The 23,810-nt window shown below is 38.7% G+C and overlaps 1 protein-coding gene across 2 annotated transcripts in view; it reads right to left on the bottom strand.

The window, feature by feature from the left end:
* HSDL2 (hydroxysteroid dehydrogenase like 2) overlaps positions 1-23,810 on the bottom strand; it is a 94,586-nt gene that overhangs the window by 67,742 nt on the left and 3,034 nt on the right. The window contains exons 2-3 of one of the 2 annotated variants that reach the window (XM_060154614.1): positions 13,849-14,012; positions 12,811-12,909 (exon numbers count right to left, since the gene is read on the bottom strand). In XM_060154614.1, the coding sequence (XP_060010597.1) occupies positions 12,811-12,909; positions 13,849-14,012 (263 nt within the window). The remainder of the gene's footprint in view (positions 1-12,810; positions 12,910-13,848; positions 14,013-23,810) is intronic. The other variant, XM_060154615.1, reaches the window with a different exon arrangement.

A 23,810-nucleotide genomic window follows, 5' to 3' on the forward strand; every position in this document is an offset into this window, starting at 1 on the left:
TTTCACGTCCTGTGACTACCAGCTTTCCAGAATAAACAAAATGATGATGGTTTGCCTTCATAAGTGGCAAAGACCAGTGAGAGGAATTTTTAAATCCACGACATGCTTCTCAATTCACAAAACTAGATATTGCTCAATCTCATCACTAAGACATAATCACTGAGGGGCTACTCTGTATAAGGCATGCTGCTAGGGCCTAAGAGACAAGGAAGATAATATTCACTAAAGAAAAAGCCAGGTGGGAGCAAAGCAAATTGAGTGTGGGTCTGGGTGAGATGCTGGACTGATGGGTGTGTAAACCACCTGTGTAGAATTACCCTAATTAAGGCGATGAAGCTAATGAGGGTTGATCCAATCAATGGATTCCTTGGGCAAATCCAACCTTTATTGACTTCATCACTCACTATGTGATAATAAGTGACAGCTATGTTAGCAGAGCAAACATCTGGGCCCAAAAGCAAAAGAAAGTAGATGAGTAATGAAGATATACTGACTGGGAAAACTCTATTTGACTTGCCAGTGATAAAGAGAAAAAAAACTGGGTCCAATTAAGAGATATCTTAAAATTTCTGAACTCAGATGGGCCAAATTAAAATGGATCAGGGAACGATGGTGGGAAATGATAAAGAAAAGGCATATATGTATGCTTGCTGCAGAAGAAAAAGGTGGCAGGAAAGATTACATCTGTGGTTTATGAAATAGCATAATTTACTCAAGGCCTGAAACACTCTGAAGATGAGGGAAGGCAAGGTGATAGGGAGTACCATGTGGCAGAGGCCCCCCAGGGCACAGGTCAGAAAGCACCACCCACTGTGCAGGACTTTGTTAGGGATAATTCCCCAGCAGAGAGAAATATCAGGGCAAAGGTAGAGTGTTCCCTAAAAGGCAGACTTCAAAGGCCTACAAAACTCCAAACCAGACCATATCAGTAGCAACCACAGTATGGAACTAAAACCAAACGAGCAAAATATAAAGACTTGGGAGATCTGTGGAAAAAAAACACAGAGGAAAAAAAGAGCAGGCTATGAATCATCTCATAAATGTGGCAGCCATCCTGATTAGGAGACAGCAGAAGCTGAGATGCTGAACAGAGCTCACCGAAGAATTAAGAATTAAGATTCTGCATTGTTATGCCAGAAAAGCAGAAGTTAATGGGCAAATGGAAAGCAAAACACTTTAAATACATCAAAGTGGATCCTAAGGAGGAGGGAAGGAAATGTTAGGATAGATTCCAAAATAAAGGTAACTCCACCACCAATTTGTAAATTTAGCAAGAAGATAGAAAGGTTTCAGGGCTTCCCTGGTGGCGCAGTGGTTAAGAATCCGCCTGCCAAGGCAGGGGACACGGGTTTGAACCCTGGTCCAGGAAGATCCCACATGCCGTGGAGCAACTAAGCCCATGCGCCACAACTACTGAGCCTGCACTCTAGAGCCCGCGAGCCACAGCTACTGAGACCGCATGCCACAACTACTAAGCCCGCGTGCCTAGAGCCGATGCTCCACAACAAGAGAAACCACGGCAATGAGAAGCCCAGGCACTACAACAAAGAGTAGCCCCTGCTCGCTGCAAATAAAGAAAGTCCACACACAGCTAAGACCCAACGCAGACAAAAATAAAATTAATTAATTTTTTAAAAAAAGAAGTGTTTCAGATGCCCATCTCAACAACAGGTAGCAAAATACATTGGGAGATTTTTTTCCCCAAAGATATGAAAAGCATACCTTCTTAATTGAAGATTTCTAGCAACTGAGCTAAGTTCTAGGACATGAAGCCCAAATCAATAATATGGATCCACTGACTTCTAAAGAAACAAAAACCAAGATTTGCTTTTGTCCTTACCGTTTTTTCTGTCTACTCCTGGAAAAGGACATCACGTGATAGACAAAGTTGAATTAATCCAACATTGAAGATGCTGAAGGAATGATACCAGGTTCAATGGAAGACAATCTAAGCTACAGTGGCTAAAAAAATGCAGACCATCCATGCACCTGAGTGAACCTCCTTGGCTGGGACAAAATAGAGTTAGAAAATTGGAGAGGAGATATTTCTGGGTCTTAATTCTTCCAAGAAAAAGATTTCAGTGTGGCTCTTTAAATTCTGTGGCAACAATAGGAGAAGAAATCAATTTGTGAGACTTCAGTTTATTCTGCAGGATCCCAACTCTGGAAAGTGGAGCTGCTTCACATTTTGACACTCAGGAACAAATTTTTGGACTATGATGTCATTAGTACGTAATGTGTAACTCTTTCTGGTGAACCAGATTAGACAATGCAGCTAGAATTCAAGACGGGAAGTTAAAAGGTGGGTGAAAACTATTATATATAAGATGGATAAACAACAAGGTCCTACTGTATAGCACAGGGAACTATAGTCAATATCCTGTGATAAACCACAATGGAAAAGAATATTAAAAAAAGAATGTATACATGTGTATAACTCAGTCACTTTGCTGGACAGCAGAGATTGGCACAACTTTGTAAATCAACTATACTTCAATTAAGAAAAATAAAATTTAAAAAATACAAATGAAAATAAAAGGGGAGACTTCCCTGTTGGCACAGTGGTTAAGAATCCGCCTGCCAATGCAGGGGACACGGGTTCGAACCCTGGCCCAGGAAGACCCCACATGCCGTGAAGCAGCTAAGCTTGTGCACCACAACTACCGAGCCTGTGCTCTAGAGCCCGTGAGCCATAACTACTGAATCCCGCATGCTGTAGGGCGCAACTACTGAGTCCATGTGCTGCAACTACTGAAGCCCACGTGCCTAGAGCCTGTGCTCCGCAACAAGAGAAGCCACTGCAATGAGAAGCTCGTGCACCACAACAAAGAGTAGTGCCCCCGCTCGCCGCAACTAGAGAAAGCCTGCGTGCAGCAACGAACACCCAACACAGTCAAAAAATAAAAATTTTTTTATAAGTTTAAAATAATTAAATTAAAAAAAATAATAAATGGGGGGGTGAATTGGGGGCCTATATAGTATGGTCTTGAGTATCTTTAACTAATGTCCATCTCGACTCATTTCAGAGGTTCCTTGGGACAATACCACACAACAAACAGCTGAACTGCTGATGTTCTCTAACAGAACTACAGGACAGAAATAAAGATTGAGAAAGGGCTCAGACAAAGCTGGTAGCAGCTCTCCCTAATATTCTGATGATTTCATTCTCCAAGAAGGATAAACTTGCCCTCAGTTGAAAAACCCAATGGATCAACAGAAAGAACTAAAACTGGATGAATACAGAGAAAGGAAAAGCTCCAGTCTTCCACCCTCACCCACCTTATCCCTTAATTCCTCCCTAAAAATGAATGGCTAAACTAATTAGGTTAAGTCCTAATTGGCACTAATTGCTTACTTTCACTAGTAGGTGAAGTCATTTTAGATAAAAGGTTCTGCACATGAATGTGGCATCCTTCCTTCCTCTTTCATATTTGCAGCCCGATCAGTAAGAAAAAAAAAAAATACCCAGTAATTTTGCATTCTCTCTCCTCTTCTCTCATGGGCATTCACATTACTTTGGGAAAGGCTGCCAATCAGGAGTAAGATTTTGGATTTAAAAGAAGAGGCCCCATTTGAGCCAAAGCTTTGTGTTCCAGTCCTGAATAACACAGCACTCCACACTGGGAGTTATAAGCACGAGCCTTGCTAACAATAAAGCATTAACCTTGTTTCCCATTGGGCAATATCCTTTGTATGTACATACAGTCTCTGGAATATTATAGGGAGAGAGTGGTAATAGGGCAGGATCTGGACGTGGCTACGTGCCTTGCTATAATGCCATCAAAGTCTCAGTTCAACTCCCAACACTTGCCTTCTAGCAGCTTATGAACCAATTGGGGACAAAAAAGAAATACTAAGATCTAAAGTCGTACAAGATGAGGATCAAAGGAATGTTTTTGGAATTCAGAGAAAGAAAAATGTACACTTCTGATTGGTTGGCATAGTCAGGAAACTGGCTTCGTGAAGGAGATGAGATTAAAGCACAAAAAGGTAGGATTTCAAAAGACAAAGAAGGGAACATTTCAGGAATGATCAGAGGTGGAGGAGTGGGCACTGGAGGAGCCTCAGGAATAGGAACAGCAAAAGCTGAGAGACAAAAAAAATTAAAGGTAAGGAAATGGATGTAAACAATTTTGGCTGAAGTAGGGAGTTTACATAGGGGTGTAGAAGAAAGATGAAACCAAAAGAGTCTGTTAACACCAGAATGTGAAAGATCTTGAATGCCAATAGGTTATCTGCACTTTATTCAATAAATATTAAAAAGTCATCAAATGATGGTTACATAAACTGGGGAGAGACAAGTGGATGGGATCTGGGGAACCACTTGGCTTGATGTATGTTATTGTCAAGGTCTTAACTTTATTTTGGATGGTAAATTTGTTATACTATCCAAAATGATTTTTAGGGGAATCGGGAAGATGGCGGAAGAGTAAGACGCGAAGATCACCTTCCTCCCCACAGATACACCAGAAATACATCCACACGTGGAACAACTCCTACAGAACACCTACTGAATGCTGGCAGAAGACCTCAGACCTCCCAAAAGGCAAGAAACTCCCCACGTACCTGGGTAGGGCAAAAGAAAAAAGAATAAACAGAGACAAAAGAATAGGGACGGGACCTGCACCAGTGGGAGGGAGCTGTGAAGGAGGAAAAGTTTCCACACACTAGGAAGCCCCTTCGCGGGCGGAGACTGCGGGTGGCAGAGGGGGAAAGCTTCGGAGCCGCGGAGGAGAGCACAGCAACAGGGGTGCGGAGGGCAAAGTGGAGAGATTCCCGCACAGAGGATCAGGGCCGACCGGCACTCACCAGCCCGAGAGGCTTGTCGGCTCTCCGGGCGGGGAGGGCGGGGCTGGGAGCTGAGGCTCGGGCTTCGGTAGGAGCGCAAGGAGAGGACTGGGGTTGGCGGCGTGAACACAGCCTGCAGGGGGTTAGTGCGCCACGGCTAGTGCGCCACGGCTAGCCGGGAGGGAGTCCGGGAAAAGTCTGGACATGCCGAAGGGGCAACTTTTTCGTCCCTCTTTGTTTCCTGGTGCGCGAGGAGAGGGGATTAAGGGCGCTGCTTAAAGGAGCTCCAGAGATGGAGGCGAGCCGCGGCTAACAGCGCGGACCCCAGAGACGGGCATGAGACGCTAAGGCTGCTGCTGCTGCCACCAAGAAGCCTGTGTGCGAGCACAGGTCACTATCCACACCTCCCTTCCGGGGAGCCTGTGCAGCCCGCCACTGCCAGGGTCCCGGGATCCAGGGACAACTTCCCCGGGAGAACGCACGGCGCGCCTCAGGCTGGTGCAACATCGCGCTGGCCTCTGCCGCCACAGGCTCGCCCCGCATTCGCACCCCTCCCTCCCCCCAAACTGAGTTAGCCAGAGCCCCCAAAGCAGCTGCTCCTTTAACCCCGTCCTGTCTGAGCAAAGAACAGATGCCCTCCGGCGACCTACACCCAGAGGCGGGGCCAAATCCAAAGCTGAGCCCCGGGAGCTGTGCAAACAAAGAAGAGAAAGGGAAATCTCTCCCAGAGCCTCAGAAGCATCGGATTAAAGCTCCACAATCAACTTGATATACCCTGCATCTGTGGAATACATGAATAGACAACGAATCATCCCAAATTGAGGAGGTGGACGTTGAGAGCAAGATTTATTTTTCCCCTTTTCCTCTCTTTGTGAGTGTGTATGTGTATGCTTCTGTGTGAGATTTTGTCTGTACAGCTTTGCTTTCACCATTTGTCCTAGGGTTCTATCCATCCGTTTTGGTTTTTTTTTCTTTAAAAAATTTTTTTTCTCTTAATAATTATTTTTTATTTTAATAACTTTATTTTATGTTACTTTATTTTATTTTATTGTATTCCTTCCTTCCTTATTCCCATTCTCTTTCTTTCTTCTTCCTTCCTCTCTCTCTCTCTCTCTCTCTCTCTTTCTTTCTTTCTTCTTCTTCTCCCTTTTATTCTGAGCCGTGTGGATGAAAGGCTCTTGGTGCTGCAGCCAGGAGTCAGTGCTGTGCCTCTGAGGTGGGAGAGCCAACTTCAGGACACTGGTCCACAAGACACCTCCCATCTCCACATAATATCAAATGGCAAAAAACTCGCAGAGATCTCCATCTCAACACCAGCACCCAGCTTCACTCAACAAACAGCAAGCTACAGTGCTGGATACCCTATGCCAAACAACTAGCAAGAGAGGAACACAACCCCACCCATTAGCAGAGAGGCTGCCTAAAATCATAGTAAGTCCACAGACACCCCAAAACACACCACCAGACGTGGACCTGCCCACCAGAAAGACAAGATCCAGCCTCATCTACCAGAACACAGGCACTAGTCCCCTCCAACAGGAAGCCTACACAACCCACTGAACTAACTATAGCCACTGGGGACAGACACCAAAAACAACGGGAACTACGAACCTGCAGCCTGCAAAAAGGAGACCCCAAACACAGTAAGATAAGCAAAATGAGAAGACAGAAAAACACACAGCAGATGAAGGAGCAAGATAAAAACCCACCAGACCTAACAAATGAAGAGGAAATAGGCAGTCTACCTGAAAAAGAATTCAGAATAATGATAGTAAAGATGATCCAAAATCTTGGAAATAGAATAGACAAAATGCAAGAAACATTTAACAAGGACCTAGAAGAACTAAACATGAAACAAGCAACAATGAACAACACAATAAATGAAATTAAAAATACTCTAGATGGGATAAATAGCAGAATAACTGAGGCAGAAGAACGGATAAGTGACCTGGAAGATAAAATAGTGGAAATAACTACTGCAGAGCAGAATAAAGAAAAAGAATGAAAAGAACTGAGGACAGTCTCAGAGACCTCTGGGACAACAATAAACGCACCAACATTTGAATTATAGGGGTTCCAGAAGAAGAAGAGAAAAAGAAAGGGACTGAGAAAATATTTGAAGAGATTATAGTTGAAAACTTCCCTAATATGGGAAAGGAAATAGTTAATCAAGTCCCGGAAGCACAGAGAGTCCCATACAGGTTAAATCCAAGGAGAAACACGCCAGGACACATATTAATCAAACTGTCAAAAATTAAATACAAAGAAAACATATTAAAAGCAGCAAGGAAAAAACGACAAATAACATACAAAGGAATCCCCATAAGGTTAACAGCTGATCTTTCAGCAGAAACTCTGCAAGCCAGAAGGGACTGGCAGGACATATTTAAAGTGATGAAGGAGAAAAACCTGCAACCAAGATTACTCTACCCAGCAAGGTTCTCGTTCAGATTTGATGGAGAAATTAAACCTTTACAGACAAGCAAAAGCTGAGAGAGTTCAGCACCACCAAACCAACTTTATAACAACTGCTAAAGGAACTTGTCTAGGCAAGAAACACAAGAGAAGGAAAAGACCTACAATAACAAATCCAAACCAATTAAGAAAATGGGAATAGGAACATACATATCGATAATTACCTTAAATGTTAATGGATTAAATGCTCCCATCAAAAGACACAGATTGGCTGAATGGATACAAAAACAAGACCCATATATATGCTGTCTACAAGAGACCCACTTCAGACCTAGAGACACATACAGACTGAAAGTAAGGGGATGGAAAAAGATATTCCATGCAAATGGAAACCAAAAGAAAGCTGGAGTAGCAATTCTCATATCAGACAAAATAGACTTTAAAATAAAGACTATTAGAAGAGACAAAGAAGGACACTACATAATGATCAAGGGATTGATCCAAGAAGAAGATTTAACAATTGTAAATATTTATGCACCCAACATAGGAGCACCTCAATACAGAAGGCAAATACTAACAGCCATAAAAGGGGAAATCAACAGTAACATATTCCTAGTAGGGGACTTTAACACCCCACTTTCACCAATGGAAAGATCATCCAAAATGAAAATAAATAAGGAAACACAAGCTTTAAATGATACATTAAACGAGATGGAGTTAATTGATATTTATAGGACATTCCATTCAAAAACAACAGAATACACATTTTTCTCAAGTGCTCATGGAACATTCTCCAGGATAGATCATATCTTGGGTCACAAATCAAGCCTTGGTAAATTTAAGAAAATTGAAACTGTATCAATATCTTTTCCCATCACAATGCTATGAGACTAGATATCAATTACAGGAAAAGATCTGTAAAATACAAACACATGGAGGCTAAACAATACACTACTTAATAACGAAGTGATCACAGAAGAAATCAAAGAGGAAATCAAAAAATACCTAGAAACAAATGACAATGGAGACACGATGACCCAAAACCTATGGGATGCAGCAAAAGCAGTTCTCAGAGGGAAGTTTATAGCAATACAATCCTACCTCAAGAAACAGGAAACATCTCGAATAAACAACCTAAACTTGCACCTAAAGCAATTAGAGAAAGAAGAACAAAAAACCCCAAAGTTAGCAGAAGGAAAGAAATCATAAAGATCAGATCAGAAATAAATGAAAAAGAAATGAAGTAAACGATAGCACAGATCAATAAAACTAAAGCTGGTTCTTTGAGAGGATAAACAAAATTGATAAACCATTAGCCAGACTCATCAAGACAAAAAGGGAGAAGACTCTAATCAATAGAATTAGAAATGAAAAAGGAGAAGTAAGAACTGACACTGCAGAAATACAAAAGATCATGAGAGATTACTACAAGCAACTCTATGCCAATAAAATGGACAACCTGGAAGAAATGGACAAATTTTTAGAAATGCAAAACCTGCCAAGACTGAATCAGGAAGAAATAGAAAATATGAACAGACCAATCACAGGCACTGAAATTGAGACTGGGATTAAAAATCTTCCAACAAACAAAAGCCCAGGACCAGATGGCTTCACAGGCGAATTCTATCAAACATTTAGAGAAGAGCTAACACCTATCCTTCTCAAACTCTTCCAAAATATAGCAGAGGGAGGAACACTCCCAAACTCATTCTACGAGGCCACCATCACCCTGATACCAAAACCCGACAAGGATGTCACAAAGAAAGAAAACTACAGGACAATATCACTGATGAACATAGATGCAAAACTCCTCAACAAAATACTAGCAAACAGAATCCAACAGCACATTAAAAGGATCATACACCATGATCAAGTGGGGTTTATTCCAGGAATGCAAGGATTCTTGAATATACGCAAATCAATCAACGTGATACACCATATTAACAAATTGAAGGAGAAAAACCATATGATCATCTCAGTAGATGCAGAGAAAGCTTTTGACAAAATTCAGCACCCTTTTATTATAAAAACCCTGCAGAAGGTAGGCATAGAGAGAACTTTCCTCAACATAATAAAGGCCATATATGACAAACCCACAGCCAACATTGTCCTCAATGGTGAAAAACTGAAAGCATTTCCACTAAGATCAGGAAGAAGACAAGGTTGCCCACTCTCACCACTCTTATTCAACATAGTTTTGGAAGTTTTAGCCACAGAAATCAGAGAAGAAAAGGAAATAAAAGGAATCCAAATCAGAAAAGAAGAAGTAAAGCTGTCACTGTTTGCAGATGACATGATACCATATATAGAGAATCCTAAAGATGCTACCAGAAAACTACTAGAGCTAATCAATGAATTTGGTAAAGTAGCAGGATACAAAAGTAATGCACAGAAATCTCTGGCATTCCTATACACTAATGATGAAAAATCTGAAAGTGAAATCAAGAAAACACTCCCATTTACCACTGCAACAAAACGAATAAAACATCTAGGAATAAACCTACCTAAGGAGACAAAAGACCTGTATGCAGAAAATTATAAGACACTGACGAAAGAAATTAAAGATGATACAAATAGATGGAGAGATATGCCATGTTCTTGGACTGGAAGAATGAACATTGTGAAAATGACTCTACTACCCAAAGCAATGTACAGATTCAATGCAATTCCTATCAAACTACCACTGGCATTTTTCACAGAACTAGAACAAAAGATTTCACAATTTCTATGGAAACACAAAAGACCCCGAATAGCCAAAGCAATGCTGAGAAAGAAAAACGGAGCTGGAGGAATCAGGCTCCCGGACTTCAGACTATACTACAAAGCTAGAGTAATCAAGACAGTATGGTACTGGCACAAAAACAGAAAGATAGATCAATGGAACAGGATAGAAAGCCCAGAGATAAACCCACACACATATGGTCACCTTATCTTTGATAAAGGAGGTAGGAATGTACAGTGGAGAAAGGACAGCCTCTTCAATAAGTGGTGCTGGGAAAACTGGACAAGTACATGTAAAAGTATGAGATTAGATCACTCCCTAACACCATACACAAAAATAAGCTAGGATGGATTAAAGACCTAAATGTAAGGCCAGACACTATCAAACTCTTAGAGGAAAACATAGGCAGAACACTCTATGACATAAATCACAGCAAGATCCTTTTTGACCCACCTCCCAGAGAAACGGAAATAAAAGCAAAAATAAACAAATAGGACCTAATGAAACTTCAAAGCTTTTGCACAGCAAAGGAAACCATAAACAAGACCAAAAGACAACCCTCAGAGTGGGAGAAAATATTTGCAAATGAAGCAACTGACAAAGGATTAATTTCCAAAATTTACAAGCAGCTCATGCAGCTCAATAACAAAAAAACAAACAACCCAATCCAAAAATGGGCAGAAGACCTAGACATTTCTCCAAAGAAGATATACAGATTGCCAACAAACACATGAAAGAATGCTCAACATCATTAATCATTAGAGAAATGCAAATCAAAACTACAATGAGATATCATCTCACACCAGTCAGAATGGCCATCATCAAAAAATCTAGAAACAATAAATGCTGGAGAGGGTATGGAGAAAATGGAACACTCTTGCACTGCTGGTGGGAATGTGAATTGATACAGCCACTATGGAGAACAGTAGGGAGGTTCCTTAAAAAACTACAAATAGAACTACCATATGACCCAGCAATCCCACTACTGGGCATATACCCTGAGAAAACCATAATTAAAAAAGAGGCATGTACCAAAATGTTCATTGCAGCACTATTTACAATAGCCCGGAGATGGAAACAACCTAAGAGCCCATCATCGGATGAATGGATAAAGAAGATGTGGCACATACATACAATGGAATATTACTCAGCCATAACAAGAAACGAAATTGAGCTGTTTGTAATGAGGTGGATAGACCTAGAGTCTGTCATACAGAGTGAAGTAAGTCAGAAAGAGAAAGACAAATACCGTATGCTAACACATATATATGGAATTTAAGAAAAAAAAATGTCATGAAGAACCTAGCGGTAAGAGAGGAATAAAGACACAGACCTACTGCAGAAGGGACTTGAGGATATGGGGAGGGGTAAGGGTGAGCTGTGACAAAGCGAGAGAGAGGCGTGGACATATATACACTAACAAACGTAAGGTAGATAGCTAGTGGGAAGCAGCCGCATAGCACAGGGATATCAGCTCGGTGCTTTGTGACCGCCTGGAGGGGTGGGATAGAGAGGGTGGGAGGGAGGGAGACGCAAGAGGGAAGAGATATGGGAACATATGTATATGTGTAACTGATTCACTTTGTTATAAAGCAGAAACTAACACACCATTGTAAAGCAGTTATACCCCAATAAAGATGTTAAAGAAAAAATCTAGAAACAATAAATGCTAGAGAGGGTGTGGGTAAAAGGGAACACTCTTGCACTGTTGGTGGGAATGTGCACTGGTACAGCCACTATGGAGAACAATATGGAGGTTCCTTAAAAAACTACAAATAGAACTACCATATGACCCAGCAATCCCACTACTGGGCATATACCCTGAGAAAACCATAATTAAAAAAGAGTCAGGGGGCTTCCCTGGTGGCGCAGTGGTTGAGAGTCCACCTGCCAATGCAGGGGACATGGGTTCGTGCCACAGTCGAGGGGGGGTCCCACATGCCGCGGATCAGCTGGGCCCGTGAGCCATGGCCGCTGGGCCTGTGCATCCGGAGCCTGTGCTCCGCAACGGGAGGGGCCATGGCAGTGAGAGGCCCACGTACCGCAAAAAAAAAAAAGAGTCATATACCACAATGTTCATTGCAGCTGTATTTACAATAGCCTGGAGATGGAAACAACCTAAGTATCCATCATCGGATGAATGGAAAAAGAAGATGTGGCACGTATATACAATGGAATATTACTCAGCCATAAAAAGAAACAAAATTGAGCTATTTGTAATGAGGTGGATAGACCTAGAGTCTGTCATACAGAGTGAAGTAAGTCAGAAAGAGAGAGACAAATACCGTATGCTAACACATATATATGGAATTTAAGAAAAAAAAATGTCATGAAGAACCTAGGGGTAAGACAGGAATAAAGACACAGACCTAGTAGAGAATGGACTTGCGGATATGGGAAGGGGGAAGGGTAAGCTGTGACAAAGGGAGAGAGAGGCATGGACATATATACACTACCAAATGTAAGGTAGATAGCTAGTGGGAAGCAGCCGCATAGCACAGGGAGATCAGCTCAGTGCTTCATGACCGCCTAGAGGGGTGGGATAGGGAGGGTGGGAGAGAGGGAGACTCAAGAGGGAGGAGATATGGGAACATATATATATGTATAACTGATTCACTTTGTTATAAAGCGGAAACAAACATACCATTGTAAAGCAATTATACTCCAATAAAGATGTAAAAAAAATGAGAAAAAAATGATTTTTAATAATTATTCAATTAGTCATCAGATGATTTTAAGCTGTGCTTCTATATGAATAAATACCCATTTCTGGTTACACTCAAAAAGACTCAGTAAAAAATAATCAAAAGAAAATTAAATATAAAATTATAGTTACACCTATACTTTACCAATATTCAATAATTATTTCAGAATGAAGGCTGTACCTCCAAATTTCTCAACTGCTTTCTCCACTGCACTGCTGATTTGTTGTTCATCTCTCACATCAACAACACATGGCAAGGCCTTTCCTCCAGCTGCTTTGACTACAAAGGATAAACAAAGAAACATTAAAGCATTCAAATATTAAACCTTTCATCAATATCAAACCTCTGACACAAGAGTCAAAAGAAAAAAGTACCCCATTTTCAGAAAATCAATATAAATAACTATGTCTTATAACTACTAGCAACTCTGCCCTACAGTAGGACAGACTGATGAATCCAGCTGCAGACTAGCTAGGCCAACTGTATTAAAAAACCAAAAAGGAAGGTAATTTTTTAAAATGCTATTAAAATGGGGAAGGTAATTTAAAAGACCTTTATTATGGAAAATTTCAAAAAATCTATAAAAATATAAAGAATGTATAATGAACTATCATGAATCCATCTCCTATCTTCAGTGATTGATAATGTTTTGCCAGTTATTTAATTTGTTTATCTACCCCCAATTCCATTTTGTTTTTTGCTGGTGTATTTCAAAACTAACCTCAGGCATCATTTCACTCATAATTTCTTCATATGTATTCCCCTAGCATAACCACAATACTATTAACGTAACTAACAAAACTAGCAATATCAACTGAAGCTGAAATTTAAGTCATTACTCCTGGCACAGTGCCTTGAATATAAGCACTCAATAGCTATTTGTGAACTGCAAATATTAAAATAATGACTTGTGAATTATGCAGAGAACAGTAACATGGAGTACTTTTTCAAAGTGTTCACACCATCCACCTCTCAAATTCTTTCCTCTACTTCCACTCCTCTACTCTCTGCTCCCATCCAAGAACCACTGCCCTCATGAGACATGATATTTAACGGGAGTCTCTCCCATCACTTAAAACTGCTGGGGAGAAAAATGGTTCCCAAACACTGCTGTAAGGTGACAAAATATTTCTTTAACCTGATAAAATTATTTTTAGGGTAGACTTCAGATAGATATAATTAAACTTTCCAGCAAATTCTCTATGTATTGAAACTCACTTTCTTCAGCAGCAGTATAGATTGTGCCTGCAAGTTTGGGGTGTGCCTGGGCAGTCTTTGCAGCAATGACTATATTTGCTCCATCCTTTGCTGCTTTCAAAGCAATAGCTTTGCCAATGCCACGGCTCGCGCCTGTGATGAAGACAGTACATCCTGCTAGCTTCCTACAACAGAACAAATGTGACCTTATTAGAAAGCTCAATGTTTTTATTTACTTACCAGTTTCAGGAATTCATGCACATAGTCACAAAACATGTTTCCTCCTCTATCAAACTTTCTATAAACCCTCCTCCCTCCCCATCTGATAGCTAATAACTCTACTTTACTCCCATTGTACAATGATTTACAAATTATTACAACTGCAGCGGCCAGATCTGCCATGACTTGGCAAACAAAATCTGCTCAAATGAGAAGTAAATCTTAAAGAGAAATGAGGAATTAATAAACTACATAAACGTATTTTTCTGACAGAAAAAGTGTTAACAAAGCTTATTCTTTTTTTTTAAACACTTTTTTTTAAATTTTATTTATTTAGTTATTTTATTTAGTTATTTTTGGCTGTTTTGGGTCTTCGTTTCTGTGAGAGGGCTTTCTCCAGTTGCGGCGAGCGGGGACCACTCCTCATCGCGGTGCGCGGGCCTCTCACTGTCGCGGCCTCTCTTGTTCCGGAGCACAGGCTCCAGATGCGCAGGCTCAGTAGTTGTGGCTCACGGGCCTAGTTGCTCCGTGGCATGTGGGATCTTCCCAGACCACGGCTCGAACCTGTGTCCCCTGAATTGGCAGGCAGATTCTCAACCACTTCGCCACCAGGGAAGCCCACAAAGCGTATTCTTGAAAAAATTTTTAAAAGAGCTTATTTTTGAGTGGTGGGATTATGAATAAATTGTATCATATTCTTTATATTCTTCAGGATTTTTCAAATTTTCTTCAATGAATACATACCACTTAAAAGGAATTATGTAAGAGCTAATAATTTTTTAACAGATGCTCATCATTGCTTATAATAGCCAGAGTGGAAACAACATAAATGTCCATCAACTGATGAATGGAAAAATAAAATGTGATATATACATAATACAATGGGATATATTCAGAAATAAAAAGGAGTGAAGTACTGATCTATGCTACATGGTTGAACCTTGAAAACATTATGCTAGTTGAAAGAGTCACAAAGGACCTCATATTGTATGATTCCATTTATATGAAATGTCCAGAACAGGCAAACCTATAGAGACACAAGAATTAATGTTTGCCTAGGACTGGGGGTGGGGGATTTGGGGGTTGACAGCTGAGGGGTATGGGGTTTCTTTTGGGGATGATGAAAATATTTTAAAATTGATTGTGGTAATAGTTGCACAACTCTGTGAATATACTAAAAAAATATAGTATACCACTTAATTGTATACTTTAAATGGGTAAATTGTGTGGTGTGTGAATTACATCTCAGTAATGCTGTTAAACAAACAAACGTAGAAAGATGGCAAAGAACTCAGGGTATTGTTCAAAAGATTCTGTGATCCAAATGTACTGAGGAAAGTTCTCTGTGTCCATTAAGTTTTCTACATCTACCCACCTTAACTTTTAACCTTCTAATTATTCAGTTGTTAGATGAGAAGAAAACCTGTATAAAGTCAGATAACAGTGAGGGAAACCTACTTTCTTGTTTACTTTCTAAAGGCAAATAAAAAGCTTGTTTAAGGAGAAGGATGGAGAGGACAGCAAAAGTGACAATGACAAAGAGAAAAAGGGACAGTAACCAAAGACAGGGGTAACAGATAAGTAGGCTTGTTAACAAAAGAACATAAAGCTCTTGCCAAGATCTGGAGAAATACACTCTAGAAGCAAATTAAGAGATAAAAGTGGGAGGATTTCAAAATAAGGAATAAATGGTTTAGCAAGAAAGAAGGGGAGTGGAGAAGTGAGGAAGAGACAGAGGTGTTAACTATTTTTAGTGAAATAGCAAACACAAAAAGCATATAAACTAATGTGTACAGTTTAAAGAACAAAATAAGATAAATACCAAGAAATAGAAATAGAATATTACCAACGCCCCAGAAGCCACCTGTCTATTCCTCTCTAACTATCCTTCTTCTTCCTCCCAACCCACAAAGTGACAACTACTTTATTTTTATTTATTATACAGCAGGTTCATATTAGTTATCTATTTTATACATATTAGTGTATCTATGTCAATCCCAATCTCCCAATTCATCCCACCACCATCACCCCCACTCCACTTTCCCCCTTTGTCTATATGTTTGTTCTCTACACCTGTGTCTCTATTTATGCCTTGCAAACCGATTCATCTGTAACATTTTTCTAGATTCCACGTATATGCGTTAATATACGATAGTTGTTTTTCTCTTTCCGACTTACTTCACTCTGTATGACAGTCTCTAGGTCCAGCCACGTCTCTACAAATGACCCAATTTTATTCCTTTTTATGGCTGAGTAATATTCCATTGTATATATGTACCACATCTTCTTTATCCATTCATCTGTTGATGGGCATTTAGGTTGCCCCCATGACCTGGCAAATTGTAGCGCTGCAAAGAACATTGGGGCACATGTGTCTTTTTTTTTTTTTTAATGAGCTAACTTTTAAAAATAAATTTACTTATCTACTTATTTCTGGCTGTGTTGGGTCTTTGTTGCTGTGCATGGGCTTTCTCTAGTTGCGGCGAGTGGGGCTAATCTTCACTGTGGTGCGCGGGCTTCTCACTGCAGTGGCTTCTCTTGTTGCAGAGCACGGGCTCTAGGCACACGGGCTCAGTACTTGTCGCTCGCGGGCTTGGTTGCTCCATGGCATGTGGGATCTTCCCAGACCAGGGATTGAACCCATGTCCCCTGCATTGGCAGGCGGATTCTTAACCACTGCGCCACCAGGGAAGTCCTACAAGTGTCTGGTGTTTGGGAGTGTTCTAATTTCATTCTTTTACATATACCTGTCCAGTTTTCCCAGCACCACTTATTGAAGAGGCTGTCTTCTCTCCATTCTATATTCTTGCCTCCTTTGCCAAAGGTAAGGTGACTATGTGTGCGTGGGTTTATCTCTGGGCTTTCTATCCTGTTCCATTGATCTATATTTGTTTTTGAGCCAATACCATACTGCCTTGATTACTGTAGCTTTGTAGTATAGTCTGAAGTAAGGGAGCCTGATGCCTCCAGCTCCGTTTTTCTTTCTCAAGATTACTTTGGCTATTCGGGGTCTTTTGTGTTTCCATACAAATTGTAACATTTTTTGTTCTAGTTCTGTGAAAAATGTCATTGGTAGCTTGATAGGGATCGCATTGAATCTGTAGATTGCTTTGGGTAGTATAGTCATTTTTACAATATTGATTCTTCCAATCCAAGAACATGGCATATCTCTACATCTGTTTGTGTCATCTTTGCTTTCTTTCATCAGTGTCTTATAGTTTTCTGAGTACAGGTCTTTGGCCTCCTTAGGTAGATTTATTCCTAGGTATTTTATTCTTTTTGTTGCAGTGGTGAATGGGATTGTTTCCTTAATTTCTCTTCTGATCTTTAGTTGTTAGTGTATAGGAATGCACGAGATTTCTGCACATTAATTTTGTATCCTGCAACCTTACCAAATTCATTGATTAGCTCTGGTAGTTTTCTGGTGGCACCTTTAGGGTTCTCTATGTATAGTATCATGTCATCTGCAAACAGTGACAGTTTTACTTCTTTTCCAACTTGGATTCCTTTTCTTTTTTGTCTCTGATTGCTGTGGCTAGGACTTCCAAAACTATGTTGAATAATAGTGGTGAGAGTGGACATCCTTGTCTTGTTCCTGATCATAGAGGAAATGCTTTCAGTTTTTCACCATTGAGAATGATGTTTGCTCTGGGTTTGTCATATATGGCCTTTATCATGTTGAAGTAGGTTCCCTCTATGCCCACTTTCTGGAGAGTTTTTATCATAAATGGGTGTTGAATTTTGTCAAAAGCTTTTTCTGCATCTATTGAGATGATCATGTGGTTTTTATTCTTCAATTTGTTAATATGGTGTATCACATTGATTGATTTGCATATATTGTAGAATCCTTGCATCCCTGGGGTAAATCCCACTTGATCATGGCGTATGATCCTTTTAATGTGCTGTTGGATTCTGTTTGCTAGTATTTTGTTGAGGATTTTTGTATCTATATTCATGAGTGATATTGGTCTCAAATTTTCTTTTTTTGTAGTATCTTTGTCTGGTTTTGGTATCAGCGTGATGGTGGCTTCGTAGAATGAGTTTGGGAGTGTTCTGCAATTTTTTGGAAGAGTTTGAGAAGGATGGGTGTTAGCTCTTCTCTAAATGTTTGATATAATTCACCTGTGAAGCCATCTGGTCCTGGACTTTTGTTGGAAGATTTTTAATCAGCTTCAATTTTATTACTTGTGATTGGTCTGTTCATATTTTCTATTTCTTCCTGGTTCAGTCTTGGAAGGTTATACCTTTCTAAGAATTTGTCCATTTCTTCCAGGTCATCCATTTTATTGACATAGAGTTGCTTGTACTAGTCTCTTAGGATGCTTTGTATTTCTGAGGTGTCTGTTGTAACTTCTCCTTTTTCAATTCTAATTTTATTGATTTCAGTCCTCTCCCTCTTTTTCTTGAAGAGTCTGGCTAAAGGTTTATCAATTTCGTTTATCTTCTCAAAGAACCATCTTTTACTTTTATTGGTCTTTACTATTGTTTTCTGTTTCATTTATTTCTCCTCTGATATTTATGATTTCTTTCCTTCTACTAACTTTGGGTTTTGTTTGTTCTTCTTTCTCTAGTTTCTCTAGTGACTATGTAAAGACAGACACACAAGGAGAATACCACATGATGACAGAGGCAGAGATGGGAACAAAGCAGCTACAAGCTAAGAACACAAGGACTGCCAGCTATCACCAGAAGCTAGGAAGAGGTAAGAAAGAATTCTACCCAGAATATCAGAGCATGGCCCTGCTAACAACTGGACTTCATACTTCCAGCCTCCAGAACTTTAAGAAAATAAATTTGTTTAAAGCCACTCAATTGGTGGTATTTTGTTACGGCAGCCCTAGGAAACCAACACACTCTTCCTTCTCCCCAGAAAAGAATTTCATTCTTGTCATTAGTAGATATGTATTACAAAAAAAGTACTTATTTTGAATTTCACCAATTAAAAAATACCGTGGAAATTGGTTTTCTCTCATTATACATACATCTCTTATATGTGATGTTATAGATACATCTCTTACACCTACATAATATCTCCAATTTTGCCTCTTGCCCAGGAAATCTAAAATATTTACTATCTGGACCTTTACAGATAAAGTTTGCCTAACCATGATCTGAACAATAAACTGTTTAATTTTTGCCTAATGTTGAATTTTATATAATAGATTCATACAGTATATGTTACCCTATGACTTGCTTCTTTCACAAAACATGGTTTGGAGACTTACCCATATTTTGGTGCAAATAGTTACACTTATTTTAATTAATATACAATATTTCACATATGAACATACTATAAAGTACTTATTCATTCTACTGTTTATGGACTTTGGGGATCGTTTCCAGGTTTTTTTTTTCTATTATGAACAATGGTGCTAAAAATAATCTTGTACACTTTTTCCAGTCACATGTGCATGAGTTTCTCTAGGGCATACACCTACGGGTGAAACTGCCGGATTACAGGACACAGTTGTAGATTAAACATGACCACAAATCCTTTGGCATCCCTTCCATCAAGAGAAGGAGTATATTTTCCCCTTCCCCTTGGGTCTGGGTTCACCTTATGACTTTTTTGAGCAATAGAATATGATGAAATGATATTCTGGAATTTCCAAGACCATGCTATAAAATGGCTGGTAGTTTCCATTTTCTCCTGGAAGCCAAATGCTATGCTGTAAAGAAGAGAGACAGATTATCAACTGATGAGAGGCCATGGGAGAGAGGCCCTGGAGGGTAAGAGGTCATTTAGGATGTTTCAGCCCCAGTCAAGAATCCAGCTAAAAGGAGCCATATGAATGACTTCAACTTATACTATATAGAGCAGAAAAACCCAGTCAACCCAGAGAAGTGTGAATAATAATAAAGCACTGTCATTTCAAACCATTAAGTTTTAGGGTGGTTTGTTAAAGCAATAGGTAACTGAAACACATGCTGAAGTTCAACTTTCCCAAATAATGCCAAACCTCCTTCAAAGTGGTTAATACTCCTACCAGCAGCAATATATGAGTACGAGTTCCTGCAGCTCCACACCTCCCCAACACTTGATGTCAGACATTTAAAATTTTTGACAATCTGGTACATATGAAATAGTATCTCAGTATGGTTTTAATTTACATTTCCCTTATTACTAATAAGGGTGAATACATTTTCATGTTAATAGTCACTATGTTCCTTCTTCTGAGTAATTCCTATTAATTTATTTTGCTCATCTTTCTACATGGTTGACTTTTTTCCTAATGACTCGTAAAACTCTATAAGCTTTTAAAGATTTAAAATCTTTTCATTTGTGGCTTCCTTTTCACAATTATAGTATATTTTGATGAGCAGAAATTATTTTCATATAGCAGAATTTATGAATCATTTCTTTTACAGCCAATGCTTTTGGGGTTAAGAAATCCATCTGTAACCAAAATTGTATTTTCTTCCAAAAATTTTATGGTTTATCTTTTAAATTTTTGTCTTTAATCTACATAGAATGAATTTTTGTACAGGAATTGAGGTAGGGATCCAACTACATTTTCCCCCATATGGCTAACCAACTGTCCCAGTCTGAAAAGTCCATCATTCCCACAGATCTTTAATGTCAGCTTTGTCATAGACTGAGTCTCCCTAAATATACAGATCTGTATCTAGGCTCTCTATTCTGCTCCATTTGGCTACATGGATTGCACTGTCTTAAATATAACAGCTTTCTAGGATATACTTGGACCTTTGTCTTTCCACATATATTTTAGAATCAGCTTATTTAATTGCACAAGCAAAATCAGTTGGGATTTTGATAGAAACTGTACTGAATCTAGAATTCAATGTGGGAAGAACTGACATCTTTATGACACTGAGTGCTCCAATCCATTAACATGGTATTGCTCTCTATTTCACACCTGAAACTACACAGTGTCTCTCTGTAATCAAATGTAATGTTAATTTTGGCCATCCAACCATGGTGTTATCAGATTTTTCCACTGTGTAATTACTATTCTTTCCCTTGCAACTAACAACGCAAAGATGCTTAAAGACCATTTTTAAATTTTTATTATGATGTTTTCAAATATATTCAAAAATAGAGAAAATACTAAAATAAGCTCCCATTTTTATTTAACAATTCAATAATTATCAAAATTTGAAAGTGATAATCAGAAAGCCAATCTCAGAAGTCATATAATCTCACCTATAACTGCTTCAGTATGCATTTCTAACTTTTATATAACAATATCATTATCATAACTAAAAAAATTGACAATAATTCCTCAATATCAACTAGTACCTATCCATATGCAAAGTTTAACAACTATCTCAAAAATGTCTTTTTACAGTTGGTTTGATCAAATCAGGATCCTGTCAGGACTTCACATTGCATTAATTTGTTACAGACATACCTCGAGATATTGTAAGTTCAGTTCCAAACCACTACAATAAAGTGAATATTGAAATAAAGCGAGTCACACAAATTTTTTGGTTTCCCAGTGCATATAAATGTTATGTCTACACTGTACTCTGTTAAGTGTGCAATAGTACTATGTCTAAAATAATGTACATATCTTAAATAAAAAATACTTCATTGCTAAAAAATGCTAACCATCAAAGCACGGTTGCCACAAACTTTCAGTTTGTAAAACACACAATATCTGCAAAGCACAATAAAGGTTAAAAACAATAAAACTAGGTATGCCTGTATATCTTATAAGTCTCTTTTAATCTATAACAGCTCCCCTTTCCATTTTCTTTATGCCATTTATCGGCTGAAAAATATAGATCATTTGTCCTGTAGTATAGCCCATATTCTGGATTTTGAACTTCTCATTTTTACTGCCATTGTACTGCATTTCTTGTTGATTTTTGCTTGTGTGCAGAAATCGAATTCTCCTCATTTACTTTTGTATCCTGAAAATTTGTCAAACTCTTATTAAATCTAATAATTTAGTTATACATTATTTTGGTTTTCTATGTAATCATATTATCTGCAAATAATGACAGCATTGTTTCTTTCAGTCCAATCCAAATATTTTTTCTTTCTTTCTCATGCCTTATTTACTACAGAAAGAAGAGAAGTGTTCCCAGATTGAAGGTCTGAGGTGCTAGAAGGAATAAAAGCCAAAGATATTAGTAAATTAAGTATGGAAATCTAAAAAAGTATTTATAATGATGATTATAATAATATAAATAATATAATAAATAATAGTATTTTGGAGGTTAAAAAGATAGAATTAAAATATATTGTTACAATAACATAAGTTAAAAACTGAGTGACTGAGTTCAACTTTTCTAGGTACTTGTATTGTTTGGGAAAATGGTAAAACTTTTTTACTTTAGACATTGGTAAGTTACATACATGTTAAACTTTCTAGGTTAAATACGATAAACAGAAATCCAAGACTTTAACAGTTTTTTGACAAGAATGGGATTCTGACAGAGACATGGCTTTCTGGAAGAAAAAAGGACAAGAGCCCCCAGAGCCAGTTTAGGGGATAGAAAAAGACTCCAGTAGCACTCTCGCCCGTGGCTGAGAGGAGTAAGGATCCTCATCTGTTCTTCTGTTAAAGAAGCAGACCAACAAGAGGTAGGTACACTGTATACTGTAAAACACAATAGTATTCAAATCACTACACTAATACCACTACCAATAATAAATCTACTAAGTAAAGTTCAAGATTTCTTTGCACTCTTTTTTTTTCTTTTAAAGTTATACTTTTTTTTGCATAGATGCTCCCCATTCTCCTCTCATTATTCATTTATTTGGTTGCGCTGGGTCTTAGTTGCAGCAGGCGGGCTCCTTAGTTGCGGCATGCATGTGGGATCTAGTTCCCTGACCAGGGATCAAACCTGGGTCCCCTGCATTGGGAGCGTGGAGTCTTATCCACTGCACCACCAGGGCAGTCCCTCTTTGCACTCTTTTTGTCTTTAGAGCAAATCCCTCTAAGAGTGTACAAATTACTATGTTAAAATTATTCGTGCCGCAACTAAGAAGCCTGCATGCTGCAACAAAGATCCTGCGTGCTGCAACTAAGACCTGGCGCAGCCAAAATAAATAATAAATAAATAGATAAGCAAATAAACAATCTTTAATTGGAGAGCTAAAAGTATAAAAAAGAATTAATTGAATTATTTTTCTATGTATGTTTATGTGAAAAACGACATATAGTTAAGTTCCTCTGTTTATGGTAGCATTCCATTTTAGCTTACCTCTTTCCCCTCATCTTTGACGAGGGATGTTGTAAAACATGTACATGATTTAAAAGTCAAAACTTATAAATGTGTATATTCAAAGAAGTTCAATCCCTTGCCTATAGGTAACTAGATTCCTTAATTTCTAGCTTATCCTTCTCATATTTTTGTTTTGAAAAATATGCAAACACACACACACATACATAAGACACATCATGTGTGTATGTGTGTATAATTTTCCCTTCTTTTTATACAAAAGGGAGTATGCATAGAGTGTTAAAATGATTTTTTTAAACGTGAGTATTTAGATGGAAATGTCCCAATTGTTACTTTAAAAAGCCCTATCCCTAGCAGATGCAAAGTATTATATACAGGATGGATAAACAACAAGGTTCTATATAGCACAGGGAACTATATTCAATATCCTGTGATAAACCATAATGGGAAAGAATATGAAAAAGAATGCATGTGTGTGATATATGTATAACTGAATTACTTTGCTATACAGCAGAAATAAAATAAATAAAAACAAATTTTTTAATACATTAAAAAGAAATGAGGAAGCAAAGAGAGAGAAAAAAAAAAGGTCTACCCCTTTGCCTTTG

The sequence above is a fragment of the Lagenorhynchus albirostris genome, chromosome 7 (assembly GCF_949774975.1).
Source record: "Lagenorhynchus albirostris chromosome 7, mLagAlb1.1, whole genome shotgun sequence".
NCBI classification, from domain to species: Eukaryota; Metazoa; Chordata; class Mammalia; order Artiodactyla; family Delphinidae; genus Lagenorhynchus; species Lagenorhynchus albirostris.